The following is a 21,154-nucleotide window of genomic DNA, read 5'->3' on the forward strand; positions in this document are numbered from 1 at the left end:
TTGTGTGTGCCCCTACTCAGAGAAGTTATAACTGTCATCTGCTGTTAATGGTGTTTGGTCATAGGAAATTAGGTCCTTAACAGAGTACCAGCTGCTCATAATAATTGAGAAGAATCTAGAGAAAACTTCCTCTTCATAAAAGGCCTACTGTACTTCAACTGCAGGAAGGAAATGAATGTTAATGTCTACACGGTGACCAAGATAGAGGGTATATTCCATGAGGCTGGTATGTCTTCCCTTTTGGTCAGTAATGTTTTCCTTCAGTTCTTTCCAATAAATGAGGATGGTCAGATAGTGGTGAATGGCCCCAGAGGAGTTCTGTCATTTAATTAGCATCAGTAGATTTTTTTAGTATTTTTTTTGGTCAAAACATATTGGAGCTCTTAAGAGGTTTTAGGAAGTTAGAATTTGGTGGGCACAATTTCTTGATATGAAATCAAGATTGATACTGATATTCAAGAAATACTGAATTCAATTCAAAATGATTTTCAAGAAATCTCTTGAAGTGAAATTCTGAGGTTAAAATCTTAAAATGTTCCAATCAATAGGAAGGTTATGTATTTTTTTGGCAGAAATTGTTTTGAGGAGAAAAGGGAGGAGGGTAGGTGGTAAGGGTTAACATTGGAGGGCAGAAAGCCCCTGAAATGCCAAAAGTTTCATCTTTTGATTTTGAAAAATCCGTTTCTCAGTTCCCTTGTTAGTACCTCATTGGAAGGTACGTGCAGAAATAAAAGCACTTTTCCATTTTGGACAACTGGTAGCTTTTTGTGGGCACCATCTATGTGTGGATTTCAGCCCTTCTTGGGATCCTTCAAGTTAAAACTGCTATTTCCTAAATAGAAGTTAGGAGCAATACCACTTTTAAATAAACATGATGTTTTAAATCCATGCTGCACCAACTTGGAAATTTTCATATAAAAGAATAAGTTGGTAGTCTTATTTAAAGAGTTGGGCAAATCCATTTTTCCCCCAGAGGTTAAATCTCAAGATTAATGCAAAGAATGGTGTTACTACAAGTTTACTTTTTAAGTGTGCTTAGCATATTTGTAGATATTTCTAAAATTCTGTGCTATGAGGCAGTAGTGTTAGAAGAATGGGAGGCATACCGATGACCTATCTTGTGCGGTTGTTTCCTAGTGAGCAGACGATTGTCTAGTAGGTTCTATCAAAATGATGTCTGCTCCATGCTGGTGCGGGCTTGCTCCTTTATTTCTGCTTTCTCTGGTGGGTAGGTTTTTGCCCTCCATGTACTTTGTTAGGCAAGTGTACCAAAACATCTTCCTGAAGCAAGACATTAGTATTATCTAAAGTTTTTGTGATTTTTGAGTCCCACAAATATGGTAAAAAGTAGTTAAAATGGTATTATTAAAGTGTTGTAACATCAAAAAGTATATAAATTTTAAAAATTATGTGAGAGGGACGCCTGGGTGGCTCAGTGGTTGAGCGTCTGCCTTTGGCTCAGGTCGTGATCTGGGGGTCCTGGGATCGGGTCCTGCATTGGGCTCCCAGCAGGGAGCCTGCTTCTCACTCTGCCTCTGCTTCTGTCTCTCTCTCATGAATAAATAAAATATTTTTTAAAAAATTATGTGAGAACTAGTCAGTGATGAGGGTTTAAGTTTTGTTTTTTTTACTTAGTGTAAGCAAGCATGAGCAAGTAGAGAGGTAAAGGGAGAGGGAGAAAGGGAATCTCTAGCTGACTCCATGCTGAGTGCGGAGCCTGACTTCGGGCTCGAGATCATGACCTGAGCTGAAACCAGGAGTTGGCCGCCCAGATGATTAAGCCACCCAGGGGGGCCCTAATCAGTGCTGCTCCCAGTATTGTGATTGTAGGGTCTGAGCTTGAGAGTACAGTGAAACAGAATCACGAAGTAAGGGAGCAGAGAACCCAAATCCTGTTGCAGATAAACTGAGACCCAGAGCATACAGTTTGCTCAGGATCAGGTGGCTAGGGGGTAGAAGCACTAGGGTCCTCTGTCCCTATCATGGAGTCTTAGAGATGTGAGGAGCAATTAGGACCTTTGCTGCATATTTGACTTCTTGAGGTGTTGAACTGTACTGGGAAGATGGATAAACACTCATTAGAAGTCAAATGAATTTGTTTCTAATGATTTGGGGGAGTTATTCTTCTGAAAGTTAAATGCTTGACTTGGAGGTTGCTAGACAGAGTGAGGTAAATGCATAAATGAAAAATGTTACTTTGCTCTCTTGGTTTGAAGCCACCATAACCAGTGTGTTTAAACCTTTTTAACACATACAGTTTCCTTATGATGACTTGCCAGATTTGGGGGCTAACAGCTTTATCCCTTTAATATATTTGGGTTTGTTGGAGAGTGAGCCTTGTATAAAAAGAATATCTTGACATAGAGTACCCATTTTCATGTGTACAGCATGGCTCTAGATAATTTGTAGAGCCTTATTCTAGCATCTGCCACCTCATGATGAGGTTAATATAGTAAAGACACGTTGTAAATGGAGGTCAGAAGACTTGGGTTCTAGAACCAGCTTCCTCATTTATACCTACTTGATTCTATTTTCTTACCTGTAAAATGCATATATGTTTTGTGTGAAACTCACGGGATTGTTAGGAGAATTAAATGAGATCTGGGGAGGGTAGGTAGATGACAGTGTTTTAGTGATCTACACAGTGCTGCTTTCCCAAAAGTGGCCCTGAAGGTAGACTGCCTGCATTCAGATGTTCATTCCCAACACTGAGAAGCTCTGTGACCTTGAGCAGTTACTTAAATTCTGCCTCAGTATCCTCATGTAAAATCGTGCCAATAGTATTCCTCTCAGAGTACTATTTTTTTTTTTAAGATTTTATTTATTTATTCATGAGAAACAGGCAGAGACACAGGCAGAGGGAGAAGCAGGCTCCATGCATGGAGCCCAATGTGGGACTCGATCCTGGGTCTCCCAAGATCACGCCCTGGGCTGAAGGCAGTGCCCAACTGCTGAGCCACCCAGGCTGCCCTCTTAGAATACTATTAAAAGTGGATTAAATATGCCTAAAATTGTGCCTAGCGCTTAGCGATAAAGCATTGTTCTAATAATATTACAGTTGGGCCATGTGAATGATTTCACAGGGCAAAACTAGTAGCAGAAAGGACTATATTACCATTCTCCTGATGAGACTCAAGAGGCCTGATGTATGCCTTTTTTAAATTAAGAAGAAACAACACAAAAATTCTGAGAGTAACCAGTCTCATGGATTGATAGCATAATTGGAAAGATGGGACTTGAACGATTAAGGGAAAAGTTGCTGTGAAGAAATGACATTGCTCAGGGATGCCTAGGTGGCTTAGCAGTTGGGCCTCTCTGCCTTTCGCTCAGGTTGTGATCCTGGGGTCCTGGGATCGAGTCCCCCATCGGGCTCCCTGCAGGGAGCCTGCTTCTCCCTCTGCCTGTTTGTCTATCTCTCTCCATGTTTCTCATGAATAAATAAATAAGATCTTAAAAAAAAAGATCATTGCTCAGATGATGTTTGTATTTGGGTCAGTTGCAGGGGATTTGAGAGATGCTCCCAAGGTAGTCAAATGCTGTCATCCAGGCTGAACTTTTCTGCCTTACTCTGTTCTTCATCCCTGGCAGCCAGTGTTCATTGTAATTGTTTATTGCAGGTGATGACATTAATCTCTCAGTTGTTGCTGTGGCACTGAAATAAAAGTTATTTACAGGTTTGAAAGTTCTGAGCTATCTTCCCACTTGTCTTGAATTTATTAATTCAGTTGTGCTTAGAAAGAAATTAAAATGAGACCTTGCCCATTAGCATTTGCTGGGAGTTATTGAGGTCCTAATTCTTATGGCCTGTGTATACATTAGTTCACAAATTGAATCACAACTGAATGCTAGCAGTTGAAATCATGCTCAGATCTGGCTTTTTAAAATCAGCCGTAAGTAAATAGAACAGCTCACTGACTTCATTAACTAAGCAGCCCATTGCTAAATTTGTCTTTTAAATTTTTCAATGTTGGTCGATAGGGAGAAAGAAGTGGTATCTTACTCTTGGATTACATTGAATAGGGTGTCCTCAGTAGCTGGGATTCTCCACCATGTGGGCAGAAACCTTTAAGAAAGTTCCTTCCTTCTACTCCCTCTCTCTTTCTCTTTTTCTTTCTCTTTCTCTCTTGTTTTTTCCTTTCCTCCCTCCCTCCCTTTCCTTCCTTTCCTGAGCTCATGCACAAAAAATTTCAAATTGAGTTTTTTCCTTTTAAACATTCCCTCTAGGTGTGTGCCAAAATTCATTTATTATTGAAACTTGATTTAATACTTTAATTTCTTAAAAAATTTTTTATCTACTAGACTTTGTAAAAAAAACAAAATGGTGAAGGGATTGGGAGGCCGTTAAGCTGATGGATTTTGAATCTTTTAACCAGATATTCTCTCAATTGGAGTAAATTAACCTTAGGTGGGAGAGACTTTGTCTAGCAGGATGAAATGATGAGACTGTGATGGAAGTGAGCATTTTCTCCATGTAGCTGTGGGTAGATGAAGGCAGACACTGGGCTACAGGTGTAAAGCAGAATATTTTTGTAAAATCCATGATCTATTTTCCATAGGATGCCAAGGGTCTTCCTTCATAATTTCTAACATTTTCCCATTCTATTTACAACCTTAAAATGATTACTTTCAATTCCCTGGGAGCTCATTGGTTTTTTTTTTTTTAGCTTCTGGGGCATCTCCCAGGTTCAGAGAAACAAGCTTGAGGCTAAAGGGAGTTAGTTACCTGTAACCTGGTTCCTGTAGAGAATAGATGTCCATGCTTTGGAGGGGTGTCCTGGGCCGTAGGTCACTTTCCTTTTTTACAAGCTCTGGGTCTTTTGTCAGGATGTAAGGACTTCAGGTGCTCTGTGAGACCATTGTGCCAGTTCAGAATGGCCCTGCTGTCGCAGTCTCTGAGAAAGTTGTTGGACAGGTGACAGTTGGGCAGCAAAATATGCTCACTTGCTCCATAAGTTACCTTAGGACATAATGAAAGATACCTTAATCTCAGTGGTATTGTCCAGGAACAGTGTGCCTGTGTGACCTGTTACTGACTACAGGAGAGCAAAGCAAGGCTTTATATGGGGCATTGTCATAAAGGCAATTTATTTAATGGGTTACCCCTTTCTAATGCACTGTTAGAGGGAGAGGAAGGGTTTTAGTGTGTACGGATCTCTGGCTGTGGTGTATTTTTTCCTGTGTGATCAGTCTCAGATCTGTAACTGCTTTCCAGGAGTGGATGACAACTCTCAAATTTTTTTACATTGAATATACTGGTAGCAGTGTCTGAATTTAATAGATACGATAGCCAGCTTTTATTTTTCTTTTAACTTTGTGACATAATTTCAGATTTAAAGAAAAGTTTCAAGAATTCCCATATATCTTTCACTCAGATTTCTCAAATGTTAACATTTGTTTAATGCTTCTGTTTTATATATATGTATACATACACATATATGTATATACACATATAATTATCTGCTTGAGAATTAATCACAGTAATCTTTACTGTAGTGTACATTTCCTAAAAACAAGGACAATTCTTATGTAATCCCACAGTGCCACAATAAAAAAAATCAGAAATCAACATTGGTACAATGCTGTTAACTATTCTACAGCCATTGTTCTCATTTGCCAGTTGTCCATATGATGTTCTTTATAGCAAAAGAAAATCCCAGGTCATGTGTTACATTCAGTTGCCATTTCTTTTTAATCTGGAACAGTTGTTTCATCTGTTTCATGATTGGCATTTTTGAAGCTTACTTATTTTGTAATACATCCTTCTCTGGATGTTTTTTTGATCAAGTTGTACTTCATGTTTGAGTGATTTATTTCCCCAAAGTATTGAGCTCCCTAATTATGAAAAAAGGGAATTGGTATGATTCCTTAGTGGAATTCGGAGAGAGACACATTAGCCAGATCTACTCTCCTGGGAACCCTGACAAAGTGGAGGGGACATAAGTGTGGCAGCTGGCTTGGAAGAATACAGCTAGATTCCAGTTGGTCAAGCACCCAGTTAGAGGTGATGCAGGTGCTCTGTGTTTCATAATCTCCCTCTGTTTTATTACTGTTTAAAGCTGTAGCTTAGTGACCAACAAGAGATGACAGTTTCTCTGGCATACGTATACATCTCTTCCCTCCCACCACCACATGCACGCAGGCTTTTCAAATCTTATTTCATTGCCAACCCATTGGACTCTCTTTGCCTATGCTATCAGAATAGTGTCTAGTACCCAGTGATAGAATACTCCTTTTCCTTAGTTCCCTTTCTCTCATAGCCACACTTGGGAAGTGAGAGCACCATGGGCAAGAGGGAGGCTGCAAAGTTATTGTCTAGATCTAGATTGTGCCCCTGGTCTTCACTGTCAGCTGTGGGACCTTGGGCAAATGGTTCAGCTAGGCTGAGTCCACTACATAGGAATTTTGTGGTTTATTACTAACTAAAAATATGAAAATAATAAAGCTCACATTTATTAAGTGCTTACCATGTGCCAATCAAATGTTCTAAGTGCTTTGTCAAACGTAGCTGATTGTGATGTGTCTCTTATTCCAGAATTACTTACATTACTTACATTCTTCAGATTCTTTAAGACAAGAAATAGCACATATAATGCTTGTATTTCTGATTGAGAGCTTTAGTTTTTCTGTCCAGCAGATGAGGTTTGCAGGTAGCAGTTTCCAATCAGTACTGTATCAGAGATCAGTTTTCTCCTCTGCTGATCCATCATCTCTTTCTTTAGAAGTGGGATCTGTTGGGTAGTTTACTGGCTCTGTGCTGATTTCAGATTCTAGATGTTGAGGAAATGGGAGTGGCAACAGGAAATAGGAGCCAGCAGCTGGGAAACAAGTTTGTAACTTGATGTCAGTGAACTGGTCTTTGCTCCTGGAAGACAAAATTACATGTAACTCATTGGAAGAGCAGGTGTCTCACCATTTTGTTTCAGTTTTTCTATTCACAAGTGCATGATATACAGCTGTTCAGAGCTATAACTGCACATTCCATTTGGCAGTTATCTAGAAAGCATTTTATTTTTAAAGTAAGACATGGGTGTTCAAAATTTGTAAGTGTCCTAAATGTAACTACCTAAAGATCTGACACATATGCTATATGAGTCTGTATTTAACTTAATCTCAAACATTCTCAAGGACAGGCCCCATTTTATCTTGATTTCTCTTTTCTGATTTAGACATTCTAACATAACACGGTGTGCAAGATAGTGCAGTATCCACTTGATTAGCTGACATTGTTTTAAGGTTTTATTTATTAACTTCAAAAGGAATCTCACTTCCAATTGCTCTTGTGTATTTAAGCCAGTGAAGAAAAAGAAGATAAAACGAGAGGTTAAGATTCTGGAGAACCTTCGTGGTGGAACAAATATCATTAAGCTGATTGACACTGTGAAGGACCCTGTGGTAGGTGCCTGGTGGTTGGGGAAGATGGAGAGAGTGGATGAGTTTGTGAGTATGTGTGTGCAAGACACAGAATGTCAAAATAATGAGCAACATCATTACATAGTGGGAATGATTGTGTTTGTCTTTACTCCTGAGTAGTTCTGAAAACCAGAAAAAATCATGATGGCCCAGTGATAAAAGTAGCCACCACCACTTTTATGGAACCTAAAAGTGTATATAGAAAAATCCCTGTCCCCAGTTTATTACCTCGTTCTGATTCAGCCCACAGATGTTTGCTGAACGTCATCTTTAAGCCCCTACTTTTCTCCCAATTTTGAAAGCTTATTATCGCCACTTAGCCTTATTTTGCTTCACTTAAGCCTGACACTTGAAAGTCTGACTTTACAGAAGGAAATAACCAAATATCTCCACGTGGATACCTGGCAGAGAGATCACAGCCCCACTGACCCACTAAGGAAGGCATCTTGCTGTTTCTCATACTAGGCTTTAATTCATGGTGTCACATTGTATATACTGATACAACTAAACTGTTTTTGTTAAAAATGCTTACTTTGTAGCCATTTGAGATTTGTTTGGTTTTGTTTTCTCTTCTTGAGTAACTTAACCTTAATGTTTCTGATTAGCTAAAGTTTTTATGTACCACCTCCCATCCCATTTCTGTCCTTCACCTGTTCTACCTCACCTGTTTTCCTGGCCTCCCATGATAGCTTTTTGTGTAAGAGGTAGGTCTTTGATTCTGTCTGCTGAAGACATTCTAAAGAAACGATGTGCTAGCTAACATGCATTGAAAGCTTACTATGTACAGGCCCTGTTGTGGACCTCACAACCATCCTCAGCAATCCACTGGAGTAGGTACTGTTGTTGGCCAAAATGTGATACTGTACAGATAAGAAAACTGAAGGCTATGAAGGTTCAGTAATTTGTTCAAGATTGTGCAGTATCATCAAATTGAAGAATAAGACTGAGAAGAATGGTTATATGTTAGATTCTAGCTAATTGGCATTAAAAGTATATCAGCCTGATCAGCTCGGATTGACTGAGTGACTAGCTCTGGACTCCATAATCTTTGAAATTGGCCTGCAGTGTGAGCCAGTACATACTATTGTTGGATGAGGAGCCTCTTCATTTTGCCTTTTTTTTTTTTTTTAAGTTAATAGGACTTAAGTGATAACTTGTCTTAACTGATACTGTAATTTGTTGCCTTAGGCATGTGTGTGTTTTATAGACTATATAACACAAGTCAATCCGTGGATGAAAACCAAGGTGTGGGGAGCCCTCATCCCCCAAACTTAAGGAAATGGGCTTGCTCCCAGGCAGTAGAGCGATCTGGTGGTCTTGAAACCCTGTCACCTTTAGGCTAGTGAGGAACCCTTTGACCAGGGCTCCCGCGACTGCTGCTTGTTCTGACAAAGACCGGTGTGCATGTACTGTGGCCTGTTAACTAGGTAACTTTCACCTGCTTCCTTGAGCAAAACTTCCCAGCCTTAAAGATTTCCAAGGTGATTTTCTTTCTCTGACCTGTTAAACCCCTGCTTCTCCCCCAATTGTGGAAGCTTATTGCTGCTAATGAGCATTTTTATCTTACTTAAGTAAATCTGACATTTGAAAAATTTGTACAAGGAAATAAATATTGGACATTTTGTACTCATTGCAATAAAGATTGTAGCACTTTAGAAATAGTTGGTTATGTATGATTTTGGTGGGGTGGGAACATATCTACTTTGTAAATTGAGACATTCTCTAGGGGTGTCTAGCCAAGGCAATAATTTCACATTATAGCTTACTGATAATCATAGATATTTTCCTTTTGGATCCTGAAAAGGCCTCTGATAGATTTCCCAAGACCTATGATAATTTTGTAAAATGCATCTGGCTTGCTAAACCAAGGTGAAAACATGTCACTCCTTTTGTGGTTGGCAGACTGGAACACTGCAGAGTATAAATCTGCACATAATGTGCCAGGCCCACTGACAGGTTAGTCAGAGAATACATTTCCTTCAAAACAAAACAAAAAACACTTGTGAAAAATGTCAGCCATTTACAGAAGTAAAGTGAATGATATATTATGAACCTCCCTGCACACATCACTCAACTTTAGCAGTGCCTCAACTTGTTGCCAAATTTGTTTCCTCTCCCTACCACCCACTTTCCCACCACCGCCATCCCCACTTATTTCAAAGCAAATTCCAGTCACCTAGTCTTGAGAAGATACTTAATAGGCTCTCCAAGATGAGTATATCCCTTTTTCATTTAAGTGGGATTGGGGATGGATTGGTACAACAGAGGCAAAGGACTTTATTGTTTGAATACTTATAAGGCATTACTATTCTCTCTTGCAGTCAAAGACACCAGCTTTGGTATTTGAATATATCAATAATACAGATTTTAAGGTGCGTATATGCTTTTTCTTTCTGGCATGGGTTAATTGGGGGATGGGCAGGTGGTGACAGTACACTCCAGAACAGGAGGGGGCCAGGAAAAATCATTGGTGAGAGTGGGAAGCAACAGATCGGATTCCTTACAGCATGCGTATAGGATGCAGAAAGTGGGTTGGGTTCTTGTATTTGGTGAAATTACTCATCACCCTTTGCCTTGCTTACCTGAGGAATAACTACTGGGCTGGGTCTAAACTAATGCCTCATCTGTAACACTCCTGTTTTAGACAACATAGTTTTAGGCAGATACTTGATTTGCATAGGAATCTTCCATTGCTGATAGGAAGCAATAAAGGGATACAGGGCCTGTGTAAAAAGAAACAGTACATGGGATTCAAGCTATGAGCGTGTGTGTCTATTAACACTAAACAAAGCAAGAGACACTGAAGAGCTAGTTAAGTGTCACTGTACTTTAGAAAAGCCCTATCCTAGGTATTTACATTTCTTATAAATGCATTATAAATTAATCCATATTAATTTAGATTTAAAATATGCTTCTAAAAGGATGGTTTTAAGCTGGTTTTTCATGAGTTTGTATTGTTCAGACACTACAACCTTAACTTCTGGTGAGGTCTCTGGGGCCAGGCATCCTGGACATGGTAGAGCATAATAATATATGAAAACCAGTATGAACAGTAAGGAGGGCGCTCGATGGGGTGAGCTCTGGGTGTTCTACTATAGGTTGGCAAATTGAATTTAAATAAAATATTTTTTAAAAAAGAAAACCAATATAAAAACAATTGTGGTGTTGACTTTGAGAAGAGTTGTGAGACCTTTTAGGTGATAATACTCTGTCAGTGAATAAAAGGCTTGTGATTTTGTTGTGATGGAAGTTAGGGCCAAAACCAAATCTGTAGTTGAAAGATGCTAGTATTGAGAGTGAAACTTTGGGATAGAAATAAAAGAGCTTCATCTCACCTTTAATATTTCTCAGGTAATCGGGGATCCCTGGGTGGCGCAGCGGTTTGGCGCCTGCCTTTGGCCCGGGGTGCGATCCTGGAGACCCAGGATCGAGTCCCACATCGGGCTCCCGGTGCATGGAGCCTGCTTCTCCCTCTGCCTGTGTCACTGCCTCTCTCTCTCTCTATGACTATCATAAATAAATAAAAAAAATAAATAAATAAAATAAAATAATATTTCTCAGGTAATCACTCTAAAAACAACTCTAAGGTTTATTAGTAGAAAATAAGTAAACACAGATATTACAATTTATGAAACAATAAGCAAATTTTATATACAGTACAGCTTTTCGATATATAACAAGTTTCCTTGTTAATGTGTCTCAAAGGTGAAGTTAATAGTGAGCTCATAGCAGTAGAACATAAATGTTTTTTCATCAGCCTAGCAGTGCTTAGCTAGTGCTGATACAAACATCTGATCCCACTTTTGCAACTAATGACCCAATGTATCAAGGTGTAGGTACATGAGTGGGAATGTGTATTTCTTAATGAAACCAAACATTTTCCTAAATGCCAAAAGTTTAAAAGCTGGCCTTAATGAAACTTGTTGGAGAAATGCCTGAGTTTTAAATGCTCCTGCCTCCTTTTTTCTTTTTTCCTTTTTTAAAAATTTTTTTATTTTTTAAGATTTTTTATTTATTTTTTCATGAGAGAGAGGCAGAGAAATAGGCTCCATGCAGGGAGCCCAACACGGGACTCGATCCCAGGTTTCTAGGATCACGTCCTGGGCTGAAGGCAGCACTAAACCACTGAGCCACCCGGCTGCCCTCCTTTTTTGTTTTGTTTGTTTGTTTGTTTGTTTGTTTTTTAAGATTTTATTTATTCATGAAAGACACAGAGAGAGAGGCAGAGACATAGGCAGAGGGAGAAGCAGGCTCCATGCAGGGAGCCTGATGTGGGACTGGATCCCAGAACCCCGGAATCACGACCTGAGCCAAAGGCAGATGCTCAACCACTGAGCCACCCAGGCACCCATGCTCTTGCCTCCTTAATGAATTTTTACCAGTTGTCTGGCCACACACATAAAATTTTCACTTCAGCATTTTGTATTTCTTAAATTGACGGGTATCCTGTTGATGTAACAGCAGGCAACAGTTCAGCAGGAATTTTTAACTCCCTGGACAAATCTTACTTCTAATACATCTTAACTCTCAAAGGAATGCCTTAATGGCACACATTCTTCTCTAGGAGCTTCCTTTAAAGAGGTCATGGAAAATTAATGTTTTTGAGCCATGCATATCTGAAAACATTTTTATTTTATCTTTCCAGTTAACATACTGGCCGTGGCATAGAATTCTGGATTGTAACTAATAATTTTCTCAAAATTTTGAAGAGCTTTTTCCATTATTACCACTGAAGCCATTCTGGCTTCACCTTACGTGATCTGATTTTGGTTTTGGTTTTTTCTTTCGAAAGCTTTTAGGATTTTCTCTTCAGTCACAGTCTGTGAAATTTCACAATGATGTTCCTTCGAATGGGTCACTTTTATCTTTTGTTCTGGACACTTGCTGGGCCTTTTCAATCTAGAAATTCATGTCCTTCTATTTTGGAACAATATTTTTAACATTCTTTGATTTCCTTCCTTTCTTCGTTGTTCTCGCTTTCTAGAACTCCTTCAAATGTTAGATTTCATCTCTCAGCTCTCTTCTGTTCTCTGAACTTTTAAAGGTAGTATCCTGTTCTTTGATGTAATTTCTATTTTTTCACTGAGAATGTGTGGGTTCCCCCCCCATGATGTTTTCTTCAATTTCTTAAATTCCTTTTTTGTGTGTTCTTGTTTTTTGTCTCTGTCACACTTGTCTGATATGTCATGGTTTTTGACTGTCTACTCTTATAGAGTCATGAAATTACTGATGACTGCTTGTCAGCTCCTGTGTAGAGCTTGCAGGGGGGCGCTATGGGGAATGTTACGTATACTTTCTCATAATTCCCCATTTTCAGTGTGGTGGTTTTAAGCCTATTTTCCTGTTTTTAGCTGAATCTGTTTACTCTTTCATTGATACCCAGGGTCACTGATTCCTGAGCCTTCCTATGGTTCTTCCATGTGAGGTTGTCTGGTTCTGGACTCCCTCTGCTCTTTTGGTCTGCTGTGTCAGTTGGACATTTTGATCTAGCTTCAAAATGTCATTGTAGGGCAGCCCGAGTGGCTCAGTGATTTAGCACCTCAGTGGTTTAGCACCCAGGGCGTGATCCTGGAGACCCAAGACAGAGTTCCGCGTTGGGCTCCCTGCATGGTGCCTGCTTCTCCCTCTGCCTGTGTCTCTGCCCTAACCCCCCACCCCCTCCCCGTGTATGTGTGTGTTCTCATGATTAAATAAATCTTTAAAAAAAAAAGTCATTGTCTCTTCCATTCTCTTAGTTATTGTGAGTGAATCCCCACATCCCCGCCAAGCCCCACTCCTTTTATTGTTGCTTGAGATGAACTTGAGGAAGAAGGAGAGGGTAGGATGAGTTTGGTCTCCCATGTCACGCCAAAGGGCTCCTATGCATGGTCAAGCCCTGCCATTTTAGTCAACTTACAAGATTGTTCAGTATCAGCAGATGTGTTTTGGAAGAGCAAATCATGGTAAGACTGTCATTTTCTTCAGGTAGTATGACGGGCCACAGAGAAATGAGCTAGTTTAATGTCCTCATGTCCTTCACGGTTTTTATTTCATCCTGTATCTTATTAGAAAAGCTTGTTTTTATTTTTACTATTCATTTTACTGTTCTTTGTATTAGTACCTGGATTTAAGGTATCACCCAGAGGTAGTTTGTCCCTAGTTTAATAGTTTTATGGGTTTAATGGGCAGCTTTTCCTTGCTGTTCTCTGAAAGTTTATATGAAATAGGGATTATCTAGATATCTTTAGGGAGGGAAGGGAGACTTTGGACTATCCTTTTCAGAATGTACACACATATAAATGAAAGGTTTATTCTGGTTTTCTGTCTCTTCTTGAGTCTTTTTGGATGGTATCTATTTCTAAAGTTGTCCACTTTTTTTCTTATTTAAGATTTTATTTATTTATTGGAGAGAGCATGAGTTAGGAGAAGAGGGAGAGGGAGAAGCAGACTCTCTGCTGACCTGGGAGCCCTGATGTGGAGCTCAATCCCAGGACTCTGGGATCATGACCTGAGCTAAAGGCAGATGCTTAACCCACTGAGCCACCCAAGTACCCCTAAAGTTGTCCACTTTCAATCTTACTTAAAGCTATTAATAGAATTCTCTTAGGGCTCAGAGACTTTAATATGTTTGTAATTACGTTTTCTTTTAAAGATTTTATCTGATAGAGCACAGAGGAAGACTGAGAGGGAGACGACTTCCTGCTAAGCAGGGAGCCTGATGCGGGGCTCGATCCCAGGACCCTGGGACATGACCTGAGCTGAAGACAAATGTTTAACCGATTGAACCACCCAGGCACCTCTTTCTTTACATTTTTAACATTATTTGTACCTTTTCTCTCTTTTTAAAAATTACCAGTGTTGCTAGAGATCTCAATAGTAGTTTCAAAGAAACAGCTTTTGGGTTTGTTTTTTTTTCTTAATTTTTTTTTAATTTAAATTCAGTTTGCCAACTTAGAGTATAATACCCAGTGCTCATCCCATCAAGTGCCCTCCTCAGTGCCCGTCACCCAGCTACCCCATCCCCCTACCCACCTCCCTTTTCTGCAACCATTTGTTTCCCAGAGTTAGGGGTCTTTCATGGTTTGTCTCCTTCTCTCATTTTTCCCCACTCAGTTCCCCTCCTTTCCCTTATAACTTTGGTTTTATTAATTAAATGTTTTTGTTTTTTCTATTTCCTTGCTTCTATTTTCTTTCTCCCTCCCTTCTTTGTTCCTTTTAACTCTTTTCTTTCTTGGGTTTTCATTGTTTTCCCCCTAACTTCTTGAGTCAAAGTCTGCTCATTTCAAGTGTTTCTGTCTGTCTTGATTAATGGTAAGTGGGCTTTAAATCTGTGCTTACTCCAGGGACCATCTTAGCTACATTCTGTGCTTATGAAATTCACTTCTGTATAGGTTTCGAATCAGACATTAAATTTCCAGGGGCGGGGATCCCTGGGTGGCGCAGCGGTTCGGCGCCTGCCTTTGGCCCAGGGCGCGATCCTGGAGACCCGGGATCGAGTCCCACATCGGGCTCCCGGTGCATGGAGCCTGCTTCTCCCTCTACCTGTGTCTCTGCCTCTCTCTCTCTCTCTCTGTGACTGTCATAAATAAATAATAATAAAAAAAATTTAAAAAAAAAATAAAAAAAAATAAATAAATAAATAAATAAATAAAAATAAATTTCCAGGGGCACCCAGGTCAGTCAGTTGAGCATTAAACTCTTGGTTTCAGCTCGGGTCATGATCTCAGAGTTGTGGGATTGATCCCTGTGGGCCCCTCGCTCAGTGTGGTATCTACTTGTTTCTTTCCCCTCTCCCTCTGCAACTCCACCTGCACGAATGGGCTTGCATGCACACATACTCTTTCTCAAATAAATAAATCTTCATTTTTTAAAAAAAATCTTCATTTTAAAGTTGTACAAATTCCAAACTCATGAATTTGGGGTTTTCTCCTCAAACTATGTACTTTGAAATCTTTTAAACCTACTGAAAATTGGAAGGAGTAGCACAATTAATACTCTCATGTTTTTCTCTTAGATTTACTGGTTGATAATATCTACCATATTTGCAGTTCTCTTCCTTCCCTTACCCTCCCTTCTTTATCTTTTTGTTGAAATCATCTCAAAGTAAGTTGTAGGCATCTTGATACTTCACTCCTAAATATGCTAGCACTAGAACTAAGTAGGACCTTTTCCTGCTTGCCAGTACTATTAGGGACACTTGGAATTCAATACTTACACGATAATGCTATCTGACACACAGTAGAGTCCATATTTAAGAGTTTCCTAGTAATTATTGTCCTAGGAATGTCCTTCATAGAAGCTGTATAATTGTGAATAATATGAGAGAGGATCCACATGGTTTTTTAACAAAGATAGTCTTTGTTGTTAATTCCTAATTTGACTGCACTGTGTTTAGAGGAACATGACCTATATAATGTTGGTTATTTGGACTTTGTTGGCGATTGCTTTGTGACTTTAGTGCATGGCCATTTTTTACATCAAGCTTGTTAGTTTAGTTCAGATCTTCTGTGGCCTTATAGTTTTTCCCCTTCATACTTCATTTTATGGTAGAGGTACTGGTTTGGTCAATTTCTCCTTGAAATAGTTATGCTTTATATGTGTCAAAGCGATCATAACAGATACATAGTGACACTCAGGAAAAAAAAAAAAAAAAGACAAAACTTCCAAACAAAGGAATAGGAAAAGCCAGTCTCTAAAAGTTGGAATAAACAGTTATAGAAAACTCCACTAACTTGACATTTTCTCAGGGAAATTAATGTACAGTTTATGGCAGAAAAAGTTTCTTGTCAGTTTTCTTTCCCTTTGGAAGAGTATAAATGAAAATGAATAGACATTTTAAGCAAAGTATATCATCTGGACATTTTAAAGATTGATAAGGTACCCTGAGTAGAGTCCATTTGAGAAGATAGTAGACCCATGTTGCTCTTTGGAGAATTTCTGAATCCCTCCTATAGAGGTGGGCCTTGACTAGCTGATGTCCTAAGGCCTTGTTAATGCTATTTGAGTTTGATGTGGAGATCTTCTAAGATGTTTTCAGGTGATTAATAATAACTTTGATTTGCTTGATTAATGATTTGTTCTACTTCCTTAAATTTCTAAAAATATTGACCTTGATTTTATTCTGGATTTTGGGGTTATGTGTTAATGCCAGAACTGGTGATAACTGCATTAAGCATCTTTAACTTTATATCCCACTCCCCCCCCCCCAGTTTTTCTTCTCCCTACGTGGGGACCACTGGGATTTCTGGATACAGACCAAGCTGTGTGTGTAAGGGAATCTGCAAGCTCTGTGTGCAGGGTGAGAGTTAGCTGTGTTGGTGATTCCCACATATGGCTTGCTGAGGTGTGTAGTCCTCCTGAATGAGTTCTCAGGGATGGGGCCTGAGGAACCAATAGCTGACTGGTATGCTGAAATACACCTGCAGTCAGAGGACCAACAGGTATACAGCAAGAGCGAGGCCCACGTGAGGCCATTCCATTCTGGGTGGTAGTTTGAGACCAAAGAGGTTCTGAGGCCATTGATCAGATTGCCTTTTTTCCATTGTCCTCCTCAGACTTTCTGAGATTAATAAAAAGTCCCAGAAAATTTCCACCTTGGGCCTTTTGAGTAGTCCTAGAGTAGGCCTGGTTTCTAAGAAAATGCCAGTGTGTTTGAGGCTTTGAGACCAAACAAGGATTGATGATTGGTTTCTTCCTCAGCACCTTTGTAATCTTCTGGGAAGCATAGGCTTGTTTTTGATAAGTCACTTATTTCATGAAAACACAAGCAAAGCTAATTTCCTGCCAACATTTCACAGTTGGTTGGTTAACAATGTTCTCCACATAGCTGGCCAAGAAGAATGGAAGAAAAGTGTGGTTCTTGTGAAATTTCCCTTTATAACTTGTCATGGACTCTTAACACTTGTGTTTCCTGGAAGACAGTTTTAATTTTGTTCCATTGACTCGTGAACATCTTCAAAGGCAAATATTTATCGACTGCCTTCTGGGTACAAGCTGGGTACCCAGCTTCTGGGTACCGCCATTCATGGGTGAGGTATATATACAGCACGTGCTACTCTGCTGTTGTGTTACCCAAATACTTAGAATATGGACCAGGTTGTATGGTGGCCCCTACCATACTTGAGGGAGGGAAAGCAAAGATCTTGAGTTAGTAAGCTGGTGACTACCACCAGCCACAGCACCTATTTTTTTCCCCATGAGGTGTGTGCCTGATGTGCCAGGACACTAGCATGGGACTTGGGATGCAGGCAGAGTGGAGCGGCCTCTTGTTGTACACAGCCCAGTGCCTTAGTGGGGAACATTAACTGCAGGGACACCCCCGAGGACAGTAAATAGCAAGAGAGTTCAGATAAGGAAGGGGACCACCGTCAGCTCTCTTGACTTAACAGGCTAAGGGAGAGGGATGACGTGTTCTAGGTTTGGAAAGAGGTGGGGACCCTGGAAAAGAAAGAACAGAGGAGGCAAGCAGGTTTATTTGGCCAGAGTTGGAGACCCCCTGGGGGCAACAGTGGGAACAGAGCCACAAAAGTAGACGAAGCCAGACTGTGGACCTTGGTGAGTCCTGAATTTTAGGCCCAGGAGGTAAAATGTTCTAGATGTAGTTTGATCTCCTTCCCAGAGCTCCTAAGAGATGGGAGTGAATGTCAGTCAGCCTATCATTTGGGACTTCATAATGTATTAGGCCTGACCACTGTATTCATTTAGTGTTTTATTTTACATAACATTGAGGTTGGTTGGAGTAGCTAGAAATATTATATTGGCAATCCAAGGACGTTTTGTGTTCTGTCTTAACACCATTTACACAGATGCCTGGTATGGATACCACATGATAGGAGAGGAAAACCTTCCACAGATAAAAGTCCAAATGATAAAATACTGCATATTTGTTCTCTGTAAGCAAAATATTCCAACCCTCTGAGGGTTAGGAAATGCTTGCTTCACTGTCATGTGCCTGTATATTGACTTGAGGTTAAACTTGGCACAGTGTCTAAGAGTGATGTCCTTAATCCTCGGAGGAGGAGCTGATTTGACACCCAGAGATAGTATCTTCAGCCCGTGTCTGTACATATGGGTTGTTGGTATGCCGGCTAAGAAATCTTCCTTGCCATGTGGAGCCAAGCTGGAGGACAGAATACTTGGGTGTTTGGCTGTTCTGAAGTTGAATCCACTCCTGAGCCAGAGTGGCGCTGTGCTAGTGCCATCTGTGCAGTTCCCCCTAAGCCAGGTTAGCCTCCCATAGCAGGGCAGCTCCCAGACACCACCGGTGTTTGATCCGCACGTTCTCATGCTCTGTGCTGGCTGCTGCCTGAGGTTGAAGAAATCAAATACTCCTACCAAGCCAGAGGGAGAATTACTCTTCTCAATGGAAAATTTGAGGAGGAAGCTAAATCCTGGTGTTCTTAGAGGATGTTAAATTTGGCAAATTGTTTATCTTTCTGAACAGGTGATATAGTTACATGGATCTAGAATATAAAATGTTACACAATGAAAAATTTCCTTTATTTCCCCGTGTGCCAGCTGCCCATCCCCCACACGCATATATACAAAATCACCCACATATTAATGTCCATATATCATAAATACAAACAAGTTGGGATGTGTAGTTTTACTTCAGTCACCCACATATTAATGTCCATATATCATTATAAATACAAACAAGTTGGGATGTGTAGTTTTACTTCTTCCTTACACAGATACATTGTATATGCTGATCAGAGCTCCTTAGAGAGCTTCCCTATTACTGCCTGAGTCTTCAGTAAAGAAACAAAGGATGTTTTAAAAAGTGTACTGATTTTCTAGAAGGTGCTGCTTTGGACTGATGGGGAAACATATACTTGGAATTGATTACTAAAAATAATAGTATAGTTTCTGATGAAGGTTTGTGATGACTTTAATGAACCTGGATGTATTAATGCTACTCTGCCTCTTAGAAATTGAAATTAAAAAAAACAAAACTAAAAAAAAAAAAAAAAAAAAAAAAAACAAAACTCCTAGTGGGTATGTCTGTGTCCCAGTATGAGAACTGTTTGCATCTCCTTTTGACCTGGAATCATTTTCAGTGCCTATGTCTATTCTTTTTTTCCTGTAATATCTCACTCTCGTACTCCTTTCTTAAGTCTCTTACCATCTGCCAGAACCAAAGCAGGTGGACTGTCTTGCCACTTTTTACCACGTGGGCCAATGAAGTTCTTCAGGTTCTGCTCTGCACTCAGAACTTAGTTCTCTGACGGACACTGCTGCTCCAGTGGATTACTTTGAAGTATAGTAAGAATATGAGGACAATTGGACAACTTGGGCTTTATCTCCATAATAATGTAATTTAGGGTGTTGAAATGATGGAGCATTAAACAAGTTTTTAGAAGATCCACAGTGAATTAAGTGTTTCTCTCCCTTGGAATTCCACACACACCCACCCCACACACACAAAAAAACTAAAGTATTACACACTCATCTTTGGTCTTTGTCTCATTTGTTCCAGATCAGGTGGTAAAAAGTCCTGGGGTTCTTCAGTGACTTAAGCAGCAAAGTTTACAGAGAATTATGGCCAGTATTTGGGATGACAAAATGATGAGACTAAATTAACTTTCTGCTATCTGAAATGTGTTTCAGCAACTTTACCAGATCCTGACAGACTTCGATATCCGGTTTTATATGTATGAGCTACTTAAGGTAAGTGGCATTCAGAGGCAGTGAATCTTTTCGGGTGTATTCATCAAAGGAGACTTTTTTTTTTTTTTTATGATTTCAGTTAGCCAACACATAGCACGTCATTAGTTTCAGATGTAGTGTTCAGTAGTTTATCAGTCACATGTAACAAACACCCAGTGCTCATCACGTCAGGTGCCCTCCTCAATGCCTGTCACCAAGTTACTCCATCCTCCCTCCCACTTCCCAAGAAGTTTTTGAGAGGACAAAGAGAACTCAGGTAGGTTCTCTCTTGACACTTAGAGAATTTAGTGAGGTGGTTTTGTTTGTTCTGTTTTTTTGTTTTTTAGTAGGCTCCACACCCAACATGGGGCTTGAAATCATGACCCTGAGATCTGGAGTCGCAGGCTCCACCGACGGAGCCATCCAGGTGCCCCGAGAGTTTATTTTTGTTTTTGTTTTAACTTCCATTGCGATCTCTGTTGTGGGATTTTTACGTAGAAACTTTCCTGTGGAACAGTCAGGAGATACCAAGAACATGCCAAAAATCAGAACTTCCTTCTTCATAGTTCTTGGCCTTCGGATTTTCCTTTTGCTGCTTACTTAATGCTATCAATTTTTACTGTGTAACAGATCACCCAGAACTTAACAATTTTTAAAAAATTATGTACTATTTCTCATAATTCTGTGGGATTAGCTGGGTAAGTCTTTTGACTGGTGCACATTGGTCCCAAATGGCCTCATTCACATATCTGGAATGGCAACTGGAATAGCTGAAGGCTCTTTCTATGGGGGTTAGTCTAAGCTACTTCCTCCTGTGGTGGCCTCAGGGTTCCTAGTAGCATGAGAGGGTGAAGTTAAATGTGTAAGTGCTTTTCAAGCGTCTACTTGTGTCATGTCTCTTAATGCCCTGTTGACCAAAGCAGATCCTGGCCAAACCTAGATTCAAAGGGTGGGGAAGTAGACTTCACTTTTTGATGGGCCAGAGCATTGAAGTCCCAGTAGAAAGGGACACGCATACTGGGTGGGCAGGCATTTGCAATCTCCTTTCTCTTGTCATCACTCATAATCCCCTTCCCAGCCTATCCTCTAGCCCTGACTGACCTAGACATGCAAGGAG

The 21,154-nt window shown here is 40.0% G+C and overlaps 1 protein-coding gene across 4 annotated transcripts in view; it reads left to right on the forward strand.

The window, feature by feature from the left end:
• Positions 1 to 21,154, forward strand: part of CSNK2A2 (casein kinase 2 alpha 2) — a 39,555-nt gene that overhangs the window by 3,281 nt on the left and 15,120 nt on the right. For 2 of the 4 annotated variants that reach the window (XM_072750133.1, XM_072750130.1), the window contains exons 3-5: positions 7,291 to 7,392; positions 9,732 to 9,782; positions 19,999 to 20,058. In XM_072750133.1, coding sequence (XP_072606234.1) covers positions 7,291 to 7,392; positions 9,732 to 9,782; positions 19,999 to 20,058 — 213 coding nt within the window. The remainder of the gene's footprint in view (positions 1 to 7,290; positions 7,393 to 9,731; positions 9,783 to 19,998; positions 20,059 to 21,154) is intronic. The other 2 variants (XM_072750131.1, XM_072750132.1) reach the window with 2 other exon arrangements.

This window comes from Vulpes vulpes, chromosome 2 (genome assembly GCF_048418805.1).
Source record: "Vulpes vulpes isolate BD-2025 chromosome 2, VulVul3, whole genome shotgun sequence".
In the NCBI taxonomy this organism is placed as follows: Eukaryota; Metazoa; Chordata; class Mammalia; order Carnivora; family Canidae; genus Vulpes; species Vulpes vulpes.